This window comes from Strigops habroptila, chromosome 6 (assembly GCF_004027225.2).
Source record: "Strigops habroptila isolate Jane chromosome 6, bStrHab1.2.pri, whole genome shotgun sequence".
NCBI lineage: Eukaryota > Metazoa > Chordata > Aves > Psittaciformes > Psittacidae > Strigops > Strigops habroptila.
The window spans coordinates 55,669,130-55,683,756 of NC_044282.2; the positions used below are offsets into that span (position 1 = coordinate 55,669,130).

The window sequence follows — 14,627 nt, forward strand, 5'->3', positions numbered from 1 at the left end:
GGTGATTCTTCACTTCCACAATCTCTAGCACCTTCGGACTCTCCTATGCACCCTCCTATTTGGGGGAGGGAGAGGAACTAAAGGAATTCCTAGAAATATTAGAAGCTCATCTTCAAAAAAAAAAAAAAGAAAAAAAAAATCAAAACCCTACAGAAAGTAAGAACCACTTTGATAAACAGCAAGGAAAGAAAATGTTTCCTTAAACACCTCTACTGAGAAACTCATCTAGTTGGATGCTGACATACTATAAGCAGTCCTGGGTGGCAACCTGCAACTGAACATAAAACATTTTCCAAGCACAGAGTGTAACATCATAACAATTAACGTTATTCACTCGCCAACGTGCAATGCTAATTTCACTTCTTCAGTCAAAATTAATAATAGAAGTTTTTTCTTTAATGAACAATTACTGAAAGCAAAAGTTACGGATTAAACCACTCTAAACAACTGAATAGCAAGATCCCAGAGCAAAACATCTGGACCTCTAAATCATGGAGGTCTGATAAGAAAAAGACTGATACTAGCTAGGAGGCAGCATTTCTTTTACATACGTTTTTGAAGAAGCCAAAGTTGTGTTTTCTTGTCATCTTTATTCAAGTATTTCACAGCAGTTATATTACAAATTACAGTAAAATGTTCAAAATTTCCAGAAGTTCAAAAAAATTAAATAACTTACTTCAAACTAACATAAAATGAAGTCAAAATGCAAAACATCGATTTAAACACAGTTCCGAATAAACTATAGAATCCAAAATATACCATAGTTGATGAAGGAAGTCTACTTAATCCACAAAGTAGACACACGTTAATGAAACCAAACAGGACTCCCCAATGTCTAAATAACCCAATGTACAAGATACAAAAGATGCAAGTACAAGCCCAAATTCAAGCTTAAGTTGTGATTACAAAATAAAATAAAAACAAAATAAATGACTATCAGCTGCAGGACATGCCTTCAGGTAAAGGTTAAACCCGAGCTGACCCATCATCTTAATGGAAAAATAAAACCAACAAACCAAAAAAAAGGAAGACAAGGTATTACAAAAAAACAGTAATCCTATAAATACATTGGCATATGAGAAAATCAAGTAACAATACAGAGGACACAAAACAAAACAAAAAAATTAATCACAGGTGAGATTCAAGCTTGCAAATACAATTAACTCCATAGCCATCAACTTCACCCAAGAGCAATTCTATTATCTCCAAGACAGCCCCGTCAGCCCCCCAGAGAAGCCTCCTTCCTTCTGGCTGGCCACATTTCACTGACCCCAGCACAAGGACTCACACAGGAGTTTATTTGCAATTTTCACAACAAGAAACAAGGAAGAGAGGTCAATTTGTACAAACTCTTGCCAGTGCTATGTGGCAAAAAAAAATTAAAAACATACAAAGAGTAAACAAGTTTAGACCACATGGATAGTTTAACAGCTGTTTAACTCTATAACCACCAGACATCTGTAAAGGAAAACAAGAACTGAAGTGTGGTTATTTGGGCTAAGAAGGCGAGCATATCATTTTAGGTAAGCTGTCCAGTAGAACATCTGATATCAGCTACTCTTCTCTAAAACAACATGGCAGCTCCTCCATTAGTAAAGTTGTCTCATCACAATTTTTTCCCAATCAACAACTGACAGTAAAAATTTTCCTTTAGAAACCTGACCTTTTAGAACCATTTTTAATGCTAGGCATTAGCCTTAAACTTGCTTTTTACACTCACTGGTGACAAAAATTTTCAACTTTTTAAATTCATATAAATTTATCATCTTAAAAACGTATGCGGTTTTATCTTCCACAAGTGCTGCTGTTACTTGAACAAAAACTTCTTTGAGTAAGTGAAACTGGAATAAATATTTTTAAAAAATTCTGCAGCAAGAACCTGAGACTTGCAAAAACCCCTTTTATCAGAAACTTGCTACAAAAGATCTGCTACATTTTATTTAATCAAATCTTAAAGTTTGTAACAATTTCCATCAAAATACAAAATGCTGTTAATGTACCAGACACAAAAATATCTCAAACAGGTATGATGCTAATAAATACTAAATGAAACGTGGAAAAAAAATCCCATAATCAAATCTGAGATCAAAGAATCTCATTTAAAATGTGTTTTCTGCTTGTTTTTGTTGGTTTTAATCGCACTTTCCCACCTGAAAAATACAGTGTTTCTGCATGGGTTGCATTTAGAAGGTGTAACTAGATGTACATGAAGGCTTAAAACCTTTCTCTGCCATTAGCTATAAAGACAAACAGTGGCATTCTGGGGAGAAAAAGATCTAACAATTATGTTTAACCAGAATGGACAAAGCACTTTGGATTACTGCAGTAGCCCAAGGCCCATGTTTTGTTTCTCTGCAGCACTATATTACTATTAGCCATAGAGGTGGAGACAAATACCTTAGCTTCAGCTTGTAAATGGGAGCAGAGTGATTACAGTCCTCCATAAACACTGTTGGTAACTAAAATACAAAAAGCTGAGGTAGCTCAGTATCTCTGCAGTAGTCTGTTTTCTCTAATTACAAACTAATCACACTGTGTTGCATATTTCCGGAAAGACACTTCCGCAGCTACGTAAGGGACAGTCACAATGAATGGTTAACAATGGCAACGCCAGCCAACCTCTCTAAACCACTTTCCACATAGGTTTGAAATAAATCAGCCCAGGTAATGTTTTAATACTGAGCTTGTGATAAAACACATTTTTCTTGAAACTGCCTAGCCTGTTCCCTCCAGTTGGCAGAAGAGAAGGGTTTTGAACGATGCAATTCAGACCCAGAGAACTTTGGTCCAAAGATCGATTCAAAAGGCTGTCCTCCAAACCTCCAACATTAACAATGCTTTGCATGGACCAAGTTGTGAACCCTAGTTTAAGTTTTATTTTCAAGTGAGCTTGGGCTCCAGGACTTCAACCGACTATAGCGTCTTCTTACCTGCACTGCAGTCCAAGCTATATCACAAACACAGAACTTCAAAAAGAAACCTACCAGTATTAAACTTGTTTTTCTTAAAGAACTGAAAATGGAAAGCAGGGGGATGGTGGGAAAATGCTTAATTTTTAACAACAGAGAAGAGTTTCACTGTGTAACTTGTTTCTAAAACAAATATATACCAAGGAAAAAAGGAATTTCACCGTTTTGGTAAAGTATGTGGCTTTTTCAGTGTGTCTTAGTTTAGTTCTGTAGAGCAAGACAGGCATTATAGAACCATAATACTGGTTGCCATCCAATGAAGAGAATAAAATCATCCTTTTGGAGATCTTCATTCTGAAGACAGCTTTCTAAAATTGCCACTTGCTATAATCCAAACTAATTGATTAGCCTTATCTTTCTCAATTGACTAAAAGGCACATTAAAGGCAGTTCTAGAGAGCCTCATCTTCAAATTACTGTACATCCAGTTACTCAAGATTCCTACCACAATGCATCATTGCCTTCTTTAGAACAGATTTTTTTGTCCGTTCCCCAGAGAAGAGAAAAACTGGAAAAAAAAAAAAAATAAAAAAGGTTGCCTGTTTAAAAATATTCAACTTAGATCTGCTCTTTCCAGTCCTCTTGTATGTGTTGGTCTCCACTTTGCCTGAAGTTTCCCCAAAGATAATGCATGTAGAGTGAACAAGAGCAGAAATGAAAACAGTTTCTGTAGCACCAAAAATCTCCAAGCTGTGGCATTGTATTCTTTTTTTATATCAGATACAACTATATGAAGTTCCGTTTGGTTCTTGTAGGCTGGTTGGTTTCAGGTACCTGAGACAATAGCACCAAATTCAACAGAAAGAAAAAGAGAGAGCACTTAAGACCAAGGCTCTGCACATACTTGGTGCAAATGGAAACTGAATGGCTCAGAGGACTGCTCTCCCATGAGCAGTTTGAGAGGATAAACCCACCCATCTTGTCGAGTTCACAGGAATGTTTCAAACACATGAACTGTTCTTTCCATCTCCTGCAAGAGACACAAGGCATCAATTATACATAAATATAGAGAGAGGGAAATAAAGTTACACTGCATAATCATATTTACTGGGCTATTTTTTAAAAAATCTGAACAAATAATTAATAGGAAAATAGAAATTTCTGTTTATTAGCTGCTGTCTGCTAGCAAAATATGCTAAAAGAGGAAACTAATTAAAGAAGTACTAATGCAGAAAAGCACTCCACTATGACAGTCCATGAGAAAAATCGAAGTGTATTAGGGTCACTTATATAATTAACATACTCAATATGTATTAAGAAAGCATTGCAATGGCACACTGCATGAATTCAAGTCTTACTGCACACTTATGCTATTGGTGACCCCGCTGTACACACATATCTGCACAGTTTGGAAAATCAAAGTAAAGATCAGTCTCCACATACTCCTGCTGGATAAATGTCTTTTTAATCTACCTAACATTTGGCACAGACTTTCAACATATTTTTAGGTGGCAAGATGGTGAGAGGAATAGCATGAAAATGGCTTGAAAAGCATTTTGCGGTAACTCTACAATACCCCATGCTAAAGCTTTTCCAGGTTTTGCTGTAAAATATTCATGGAGAAAAATATTTAGTGTTCAGTAATCTAACTGAAAACTAGCAATTGTTGTCCTTTTCTCAACAGGGTTGGTTATCACTTGAATCAGCAAGCTGATCCAAACCCCTCTACAGCTATAACAATGATGTTGGAGGGAATGCACGTCCAGAGTTATGATCAGCCTACGCCAATGGTGAAATGCTCAACTTACTATTGATGCAGGCAGGAGGCCTGGGCATCCTAGAGGCAAAGGATGACAGCAAAGCAGACAACTGGCTTAAATCACGCTGTGTTGGACTTACCAAGCTAGAGAAAGTTTGCAAACTTTTAAGGTCTTGTATGAAAGTTACAATCAGCTAACTGCATGAAGCAGAGGTATGTCATTTTTGGGGGCCTAGTTACACAAATGCAAGTAAAAGCAATTGCAGCAACCCTGGCTCAGTGTGCCTATAAAATACCCACTTTACATCCAGTTATTCATATCACAAATGTGGTAACTGCTTCTACTCCACTTTTACTCTGCTAGCATGTGCTTCTCCATGCTGCCGTATTCTCTCCTCTTTTTCTTCAATTCTTATAGGTTAAATTCTTAATCCTTTTCCGAGGAAAGTATTATTAGAAACAACCTGTGTTTTTTAAGTCATTTCTACACTAAAGTTTATTCTGGTTTTAGATACCTTCCTCAAAGTTTATTTAAAGCTTTTGCCTGCTAGTACAACAATAAATTGAGAGATGAACTTAGTTCTTAAAAAAACAGCCTCATGAAATTCAGATAAAGAATAAAAGAAACTGTACAACATCACCTCTATAAGTTGTGATTTGTCATAGTCTCTACGATGCCTGTAGATGCACTGACTGAGGAGTGAATACAGTCTCTCAAGCTGGTCAACAGTCAGGTTGTCACTTTTCTTAACCACCAAATCAAGCAGTTTCTGTTGGAACAACAAAAGGTGACATTAAAAGGGGTTTTATAATACCTTAATTGTTTTAAGGACAAATCAAACGAAATCTCCTTCTGAAGCCCTGTTTTGGAGGGATACATAAAAATAAAACGGACCACACCTGGATACTAGTAAGGCCACCGCTTCCATGTAGATGCAAAAGGACTTAATGTCTCTTTTCACTTCTCTGCTTATACCCACACTTCTTTTTCTTGTCTTCGATTTTATAATCAGTATATCTGGGGCAACGCTTGTTCTATTTGAACAATAATTTATCCTATTTTATCTTGGTCAATAAGTATGACAAAGCAAACTATAAAAACTGCTTTGATAGCTAAACGAGACATTTTTTAAGAACTTGCATTGGCATGAAATTGTAAGTAGTACCAGATGGAAACACATTTGGAATTCCACAAATGTTGAAAAACAGTACAATAAGAGAAGGGAGGTGGGAGTGGGGCATGATACATGGAACAGTGCTCATAAACAGAAAGTGAAAGCATGTATTTTACATAGTACCAGAGTAAAATTTAAGAATTTTGTCTCTTTCATAACACTTTTGTGTTTCCTATGTAATTGTTTCCAAAGAGATTATCATCTGTACTCCACTGCAAATGGGATCTAAATTTCACAGTAGGTCAAGCTAGTTTCTACAACAGAAGATAGCAAATTTTGTTGTAACTTTGCTTAAAAAGAGACAAAACTGAAGGAAAATTAACTAGCAGGGGTTCAGTCTATGATGCCAAAACATCAGCACAAATTCCAATTTGCTTTCCAATCCCCTAACAGTTCTTTCCACTAAGTATATGTACATGGGAAGGGAAAAGATGATGTTAACCCCTAATTACTAGGCACCCAGCAGTTCCTCAGTAACTGGCAAGTCCAATTAACACATGAGTATCTGCAAAAATGGCAATTAAAATAGTGGACTGCTGGGCCATTACTGGATTTGTAACGGTAGTAATGATGGGACAGTAAGCATTCAGTAGTTTTATTAAGTTTTCATCCAAAAAAAAACCCCACTGACCGACATACCATCTTCAGAAGTTACTGCTGCCAAAATACTCATTTGCAGTCAAAAATAAAGGGAATGTTGATTCAGAAGAGAGAAAGGAAGCATTTTGCATGGAGTCTGTTAACAGTTCAATTGATTTTTTGGCTCCATTACCTTTAGTCTGTCATGGTCAACAACTACAGAGGGTAAGGGATCTGATGGTTCCTCTGGGACCTGCTCCAAACTTGCAGGCTTTGACTGTTCCAAAGCGACTTTTCGTGTTTTCTTGCTTTTGAATATACCTGTAATTTGAAAAAAAACAATTATCAGCACTGTCAGTCTCTCAAAAAGAACAACTTGTTTCTTCACTTTGGTTTGATTTTGCTTGTTTGGTTTGTTGGGGTTTTTTTGAATCAAGCAAGAGTAATTGTGGCAGTGCGCATTATCCATCAGCTTTGCAGAATTCTGAATGCTTATAGTTGCACAAAATCACAGTTCAGAAAACAAATGAGACTGGTCCCAGCAGAAAATTGAATGTCAGTGAAAGAGTTTTCCCATTGTATTATTTCTACTTAGCAACATCAAATTACACAGCTTCTAAGGGAAGTTCAGATATAAAGCAGAAAGATTTTGTGCGTTAGCTTAAGTGAACCAAATCCTTATTTTTTTCTCCAAAGCATCCTACGTCTTCATCACCACAGTAATTCTAACGTCAGCCCTGCTCCTGAAACTTCATGCTTTTGTGACAAACTTCTTCCACCTCTGTATTAAAGTTGTTGTCCAATCCTGTTGTGGAAAACAAAATATTTTCTATTTCCTGATTCTCTCCCTAAACTCATCCACTGTTTTTCTCCTCAACTATTTAAAATGCTTTTCTTTTCCTGAGGACCCCTGTTACTATAACCCTCTGTAATGTAAACAAAATTCAACTACTAAATTCAGAAATATAAAGGCTCTCAGCATACATTATACTTCTGATATTCTTAGGACCTTTCTTCTACTATTCTCCTTAGCCTTAGAGAAAAAGCGTATGTACAAACACAGCCAACATGTATGATACTCTCATAATTCAGATCTCTCATTAAAGCTCATTTACTTTGTAAATCTCAGCGCTAACTTCTGAAGTAAAGATTTCATTCTTTTAGACAATTCTGAAAAGCTAATTAGAAAGGCAATCATGCATAAGGCTTTTATTTCTCTTCCCTGAGGAAACGATGTCTCTTGTCTTCAAAGGACGTGGCCCCCCCTTTTATGCACCACCAGGATTTCCCTTCTCCTTTTCTTATCTTTTTGTTGCACTGTTACTGTGTTGACTGTAACTCCAAAGCCAGATACCTTCTCCAATAGATAAACAACAGTTTATCTGGCTTTTGCCATGAGTTAAACTGCTTTAACTTTTGCTATGAGTACGAGTTTTTAAAAGAATACATTCTGTATAGCTGTGTCAAAGATACTTTTATCATAAATCTCTAAAAAAAAGTTGAAACATAGATAAAAATGTAGAACATACACAGACCAAAACATATATACTTATGTGCATTGGTAATAGCTTTTAAATCTTTAATTATTGTTTAAATATTATCCCAGTATTTACAGTATTTCCCATAAAGACTACAAAAATAAACAGAACACTCTAAGTATGCAGATATACTTACTAGCCAAAGATAACATTACAGCAAGTAAAGCATGGACTTACAATGTGGAATTAAATGTTGTAAGCATACCAAAAGATTCAAATGAACAGACAGCAGTTCATAAAATGTTATCGTACAGTAATAACATAAAATACTACAATTAAAAATATACACATATTAACTTGGACACCAAGATAAGGACAGAAACATTGAAAACAAGCTATACCTTCTTTATCTGTTTCAGCATCCTTTGTTTCAGTGTCTGTGCTCTGTAGTGTTCTGTCATTATTGCTGCAGTGTGGTAATTCAGCTTTCACTAGATCAGCTCCTTGATTTTCACTGGAAACTTCTGTTTGCTCCTTTGGCTGATCTTCAGACAAAGATTTTTGTTTGTTAATAGACCCATCGTTGTTGTCACAGGGTGAAACAGCATCAATTGATTCCATTTTACCATTATGACATGCTGGAACAGGTATACCTTCTGATCTATGTATAGATGTCTCTCCATTCACACAGTCCCCTTTCGATGTAGAGTCCTTCCTTAATTCCTTTTCAGCACTCAGGGTAACACTGTCGGTTATTAAGAGAGATTCGTTTGAGCTCTCTTCTTCTGTAGATGCAAAATTGTTTTCCTTTCCTGATGTCCCATTGTTAAGCCTCTGCTCTGCATCGATATCCATAATATCACAAGAGGATTCATCATTTGTTATAGAGAGATCTCCTATTTCCTCCCCATTCTCCTCAATGCAGTCAGTGCTGATCTCTAGCTCTCCGTTTTCCAGCAATTTACTATCCTCTCCATGATTTTCATCATCAGCAAACTTTGCATCATCTTCATCTTTCTTTAAATTATTGACTTTCCTCTTCTTAATAATGCCTTTGCCCCACTGTGAGCGCCGTCTTGATTTTCTCCTTATTCGAACTGAATTATAATGAAAAAAAGAAACTTTTAGATGCACACGTATCCCTCAATAAACATACTAGGATAATAGAACATATCGTGGTGTGTGAGGCAAATCACATTTGACGGAAATATATATTTCATATATATCCATTTTTAGGTAAAAAAGTAAAAGCAAAAAGCTAAGCAATGATGCAGAACTCATTCACTCTCATTTGGTTAATGCAGACTCTAAAGTCGGTTTTTCTCATTTTCCCTTTTTAGAACCTCAGTGATTGGGAATCATTATACAATGAAACAAATGGAAGTGCAATCCAGGCATTCATAGAATAATTCAGAACAGACATCAGGAAGTCTCAAGTCCAATCTACTACTCAAAACAGAGTCAGCTATGAGGGCAGACCAGGTTGTTCAGGGCTTTATCCAGCCCTGTATTGAAAATCTCCACGGATGCAGATAAAATGACCTTCACAGGCACTCTGTACCAATGCATAATCATTATAACAGTGAAAAGGCTTTTTGCCGTATATCCGGCCAGCACCTCTCCTTTCAACTTATGGCCACTGTCAAGTCAAAGACATCTCCCACTCTAAGTCAGCTAGATCTCCTCAACCTTCCATTCATTCCCGCCTCTTTACTCAAGTCGACAAAAACTTGGTTTTAAAAACTGAGGATCTTTGGTTTAGACACACACCATTTAGCAACCCTTTCTACAGAGAGACCTCACAAACATTTGCATTTCTGCAGTGAGTCTGTAAGCAGAAGGGGAAGGCGAGGTCCTTAAACCACGCCCGTCACCAATGCATTCCCTCTGTATCATGCAACTCAACTTGAAGCAATATGGGCATATGATCTTTTCTTCATTACTTCTGTATCCTTACTTTTTCATTTCTTCTATTTCCCATTTGTACTTTCTGCGCCTTAAAAAAAAATCACATAAGAAGCTTTTTTTTAGAAAGGAATTTTTCTTTACTAACCTATTTGCTAAAGCACCAATCTAAAAGAGGTTTTGGCGTGCACGTGCAATATGACCAGCAAATACAGAAGGAAGACCATTCAAACATGATACTACTGTCAAGGTCCTTTCGTCCTTCTCAAGAGCACTAACAAGACATAGCTCAGAAGACTATGGAAGAGACTGGGAAAAAATGAAACATCTACATTCAAATTCACGTAAGGAGACAGACTGCCCATATTTTTGCAAAATTGCTGAAGTTGCAGCCAAGCAAATATAATTGAAAATCCCAGCCAACAGTAACCAGAGATTAACAAATCTTTTTCCATTTCAAAACGAACCCTTACGTTGAGCACCTCCATACTGTTCTTGGCATTTGTAGGTTGCTTTGATTTATGGGGTATTAAGTCCCAGATCTATGTCTGCCAGCCTCACACTGAGTTACAAAGATCTTGCTTTGAAGATACAAGCACTATGCAGGTACAAGTGTTGAGAATAAATTCACAGAAGGTAAGAGAAGCACAGCTGTACTTCAGAATTTCCTCCCCATGAGTGGTATATGCAAGCAGGTCGTTTAACCACTACATTAGGAATAAATCTTAACCTTTTAGCTTTAAAGCCATCTAAAGATACAATCCTACTGCAATAAAACCATAGTCTCACTTGAAACCATTGTTACAAACAGTCCTAATGGAGACCTGTAAGATTTGAGGAGAAAAATCCCCTTTCTCCAGCTATTTTGTAGATTTGATAGCAGCTTCTACAGCTAGCATTGCTATTGATGATTTATTGATGATAAACTACAACCTATTCACATAACTTTTCAGGAGCTCATGTAATCTTCCCTTAGATTGTGCAAAAGATTTTAATTATTAACAGAAGAAGCAAATCTGAAAACTAAACAAGGAGGTGTAAACTTATGGACAAAGAAAATTCCCCTATTAAGGCAATCAGTTTGGCCTCAGATCAAGTCCAAAGATGAGTAAATAAAATACAGAAGGGGAGTCTTCTAAAGGAAATATACTATGACGTCAAGTGTATAAATTAGTAACAGAGTTGAAATTTTTAAAGATACACTGATTTTGGCGTTTTAGGTTGACTTTGCTCTAAGAGTCAGATATGTCAAATATATTTGACATTTATTATACCAATTAATTGTACTTTAAATATGCCCATTTTACTAGTTCATCCTTTTTGTCCACCCTATGAGCTCTACCTGTGATAAGAACCCATAACCTGCCTTAACACACAGGTACATTCCTAAAATTACTAAGTGTAGGAGAAATCACATTAAAGTAAAATGGAAGTAATCCTTGTGTTACACAAGGATTTCACCAATTCATTTCAACAAATTTCAAGGCGACAGGCAGCAAGTCCAACTCACTCTCTTTCATGCAGCACTATTCAAATGCAAATTGTGCATGTTGCTTTTTATTGCTGTTCTTAATTACAACAAAGCAACCACAGAAAGTGCTGCAGAATATGCAGAAGATGTCCTCACAGGAACTCTGAGGTTTACGCTGCATCGAAACCAGTAAACACAGAGAAATTTTCAGTTACCTCATTGAGGTATGCACACAAAACAGAGCTTTGGTTGAAACACTGCTATCATTATAAAACTGCTATCATTCTTAAAAAAAAAATTGATACCACCAACCAGGTCCTGAGATTTAGGAAAGAAGAACAGAATTTCATTGCCAGATACTGCAGAATATGCCTTCCTAACATTTAATAGTATTTAAACTGACAAAAGCAATAATCTACCTAGTTTGGGTTTTCACTAGCATTTAGTCAATAGAACTCGATTAATGCTAAAGTTTTTTCCTCCTAGATTCTTACAAATTCTTACTTCACAGCAGTACCATCTTCACCTGAGCCACCCAGACCTGTAACCAACAGGTGACCAGCACTTCTAAAATCCTAATTCTTTTTGTCCCTATACTTCTAAGAATCAACTTTTCTCCCATGTCATTCAAATAAAAGCCTTTCTGCTTTCAAGCCCTTCCATCCCAACCACTGAAGCTTTCTCTCTTCAGGCTTTCATAAACCCACCTAAATCTCTCATTTAAATTTATTTAACACAGAACTGCCTGCATCACATCCATGACCTCAGTGAGATTCCCAGTCTCCTACCTAATAATATATCTTTGAGCCCATGCACCAGTGTTTACCCTCCTGATAATATCAACAGTAGACTTCTAGTCCTCACATTTAAACTGCCTATTCAAATGATGCCTTTTTGTTCTCATCTAGGCTGCACTGCTCTGTGCAAAAGAATGTCTGTTGGGAGAAGAAATTTGGGGTTCAGATCCTTAGCACTCATAACACTATTACACAGATTTTTCTTTTATACAGACAGCCAAGCCTCTAGGAAAAGTGAAAAACTGACCAAGGAATACAACATTTAAAAACAAACCCCACCACCAGCCTGTCTTTCTGTCCTGCTCACTTCCCTCAGTAAAGCTAAGGGAGTGGTGGTACAAGCAGGAGGAATGTTTAATGTAGCAGGCAAATGTAGACAGTGACACGAGACACTGACACACTAGACTGATTTTTCGTTTGTATTTACTGGAAAGAAAAAGGTACTACTGCGAGAATAACACAGACCTAAGAAGATGTCATATAGAATCACAGAATGGTTTCGGTTGGAAAGGACCTTCAAGGTCATCTAGTTCCAAGCACCTGCCATGGGCTGGGACACCTTCCACTAGATCAGGTTGGCCAAAGCCCCGTCCAACCTGGCCTTGAATACTGCCAGGGATGGGGCAGCCACAGGTTCTCTGCGCAACCTGTGCCAGTGTCTCACCAGCCCCACAGTAAATAATTTCTTCCTTCTACCTAGTCTAAATCTACCCTCTTTCAGTTTAAAGCCATTCCCCCTTGTCCTATCACTACTTGTAAAATTCATCTCTGAATTCTGCAAGACAGTTCAAAAATAGGACTCAAAAAGGAAGAAGGAGCTACCACAAAGTAAAAACTGATGCAAAACTAAAGGGCTAATGGGCAGGAACTAATGGGGTAACGGACTGCTGCTAAAAAGTAAGCTTGACCTGGAGTCCCCTCTTCTCTACCTTAATGTTGATGTAAGACTGTAAACTATTAAGAGCAGAATCCCACACTTTTTATTTTATAGTCGTTATGATTTATGACATATGTAAGTTTTCAGTAACTAACAGAATGGGATAGCTTTTTACAGAAGAAAAACTTGCGGTTAACTTTGTTAAATTAACAGAGTATATACAATTGCAAGTGAATACCTTAACACCTTTTCAATTATTCTTTTTAAAATTACTCATCTGAAATCTACCCATTGATACTCAGTCTTTTGGCAGTATTTGTGCCAGAGGCAGTAGAAATACTATTGTCAGAGGAATCCTGCTTTGTAGAACTGAGTTTCTATAACTCAAATTATTATAACACCAATTATTCACACCTGAATACAGTCACTTGCCTTCTGAATTGCTGAACTCTTCTCTCTATAATCTTCACATAACCTCTACAGATTTGCCAAGGGGATCCTCACTGCAGTTCTAGCTTTCCTGGTTTGCTTTTTTGTAGATCAGTATTCAGAATTTTTAATGACAATAAATACCTGTTTGACCACAAGTCACACATAACATTTCACTGGGGTTCGCATGAAGTTGGTATCAGAAGCAAACTTTCCTCACTTTTTTCTTTTCCTAAGCTGCACAGCCTATGCAGACAGCATTTTTTTGAAGTGCAATGTAATACAATGTAATTAATCACTGAATACAAATTTACTCTATATCTCCTTAAGTGGCAAGTGAGGTTTCTCAATTCTTCCATTCCTACGTTGAGACACTTTCAAGGGTCAGCCGAAAGACCCTTAACTTAAGGCAGATGACATTTTCTCCAGAGGTGGCCTCCCATGGTTATAAAAACTAAATCCTATACTTACTGCAGAAGGACTAGTCTTCTAAGAATAACTTGAATAAAATGAAACCTGTAGCAGACTTTCAGAAATACTCAATTCTTGCCCACTGAGAGGTTCTGCTTGGAGAGTCTCAAGCCAGACACACCAAATAAGGACAACATCTTCCCATTAAATAAACATCTTTTTTTTAGGCGTGCACTCCAACCTTGTAACTGTGACCTTTCTGGTTAGCACTGTCTCAGGAAAACATCTCAAAAACATGAGTGAGTGGTACAGAAGCTTCAGAGTTGAGGTATACAATGTTGCTATGTCCCAAATCTAGCCATACGATGACAGAACTGCAGACTACATAGGAATAAAGTTAACAGTTGGAAAAAGAAGTAGATATAATTAGAAGATTCAAAGACTGTCAATTGTTAACAAGCAAGTCTGCTTGCCTTAATGTCGGTGAATTCTAATGAGAAGATGCAGCAGTCAAAGCAGATCTGTTTCTCTTGATATTTCTGTAGTTTGACTACTACAGTATATTGAGTGCAGTACAGTATTAGTGGAGGCTAACAAGTTCATTTCATGCTGTAGAAAAGACCCTTCTATGCCTCTGCGCTGCTTAAAAGTCCACCAGAGAATGTGAATCCTCTGTCATTAAATGATAAAACTGACATCCATCAAACAGTAGATTCTCTATTGTTACCTTTATTTCATGAAGAATTCCTGGGGATTAAAATCCAAAGGAGATTCTCATGGCAAGCAAGATCACCACGGATCTAGATTGTGTGTCTGCAGTATCATCAAGAACCACTTG

The 14,627-nt window shown here is 37.0% G+C and overlaps 1 protein-coding gene across 7 annotated transcripts in view; it reads right to left on the minus strand.

Annotated features, from left to right (window-relative positions):
* Positions 1-570: 570 nt before the first annotated feature.
* The window catches only part of ATAD2B (ATPase family AAA domain containing 2B), a 78,355-nt gene continuing 64,298 nt past the window's right edge, over positions 571-14,627 (minus strand). For all 7 annotated transcript variants that reach the window (XM_030489362.1, XM_030489360.1, XM_030489356.1 and 4 more), the window contains 4 exons: positions 8,301-8,996; positions 6,615-6,742; positions 5,309-5,437; positions 571-3,938 (listed from right to left, as the gene is read on the minus strand). In XM_030489362.1, coding sequence (XP_030345222.1) covers positions 3,897-3,938; positions 5,309-5,437; positions 6,615-6,742; positions 8,301-8,996 — 995 coding nt within the window. In that variant the 3' untranslated portion in view covers positions 571-3,896. The remainder of the gene's footprint in view (positions 3,939-5,308; positions 5,438-6,614; positions 6,743-8,300; positions 8,997-14,627) is intronic.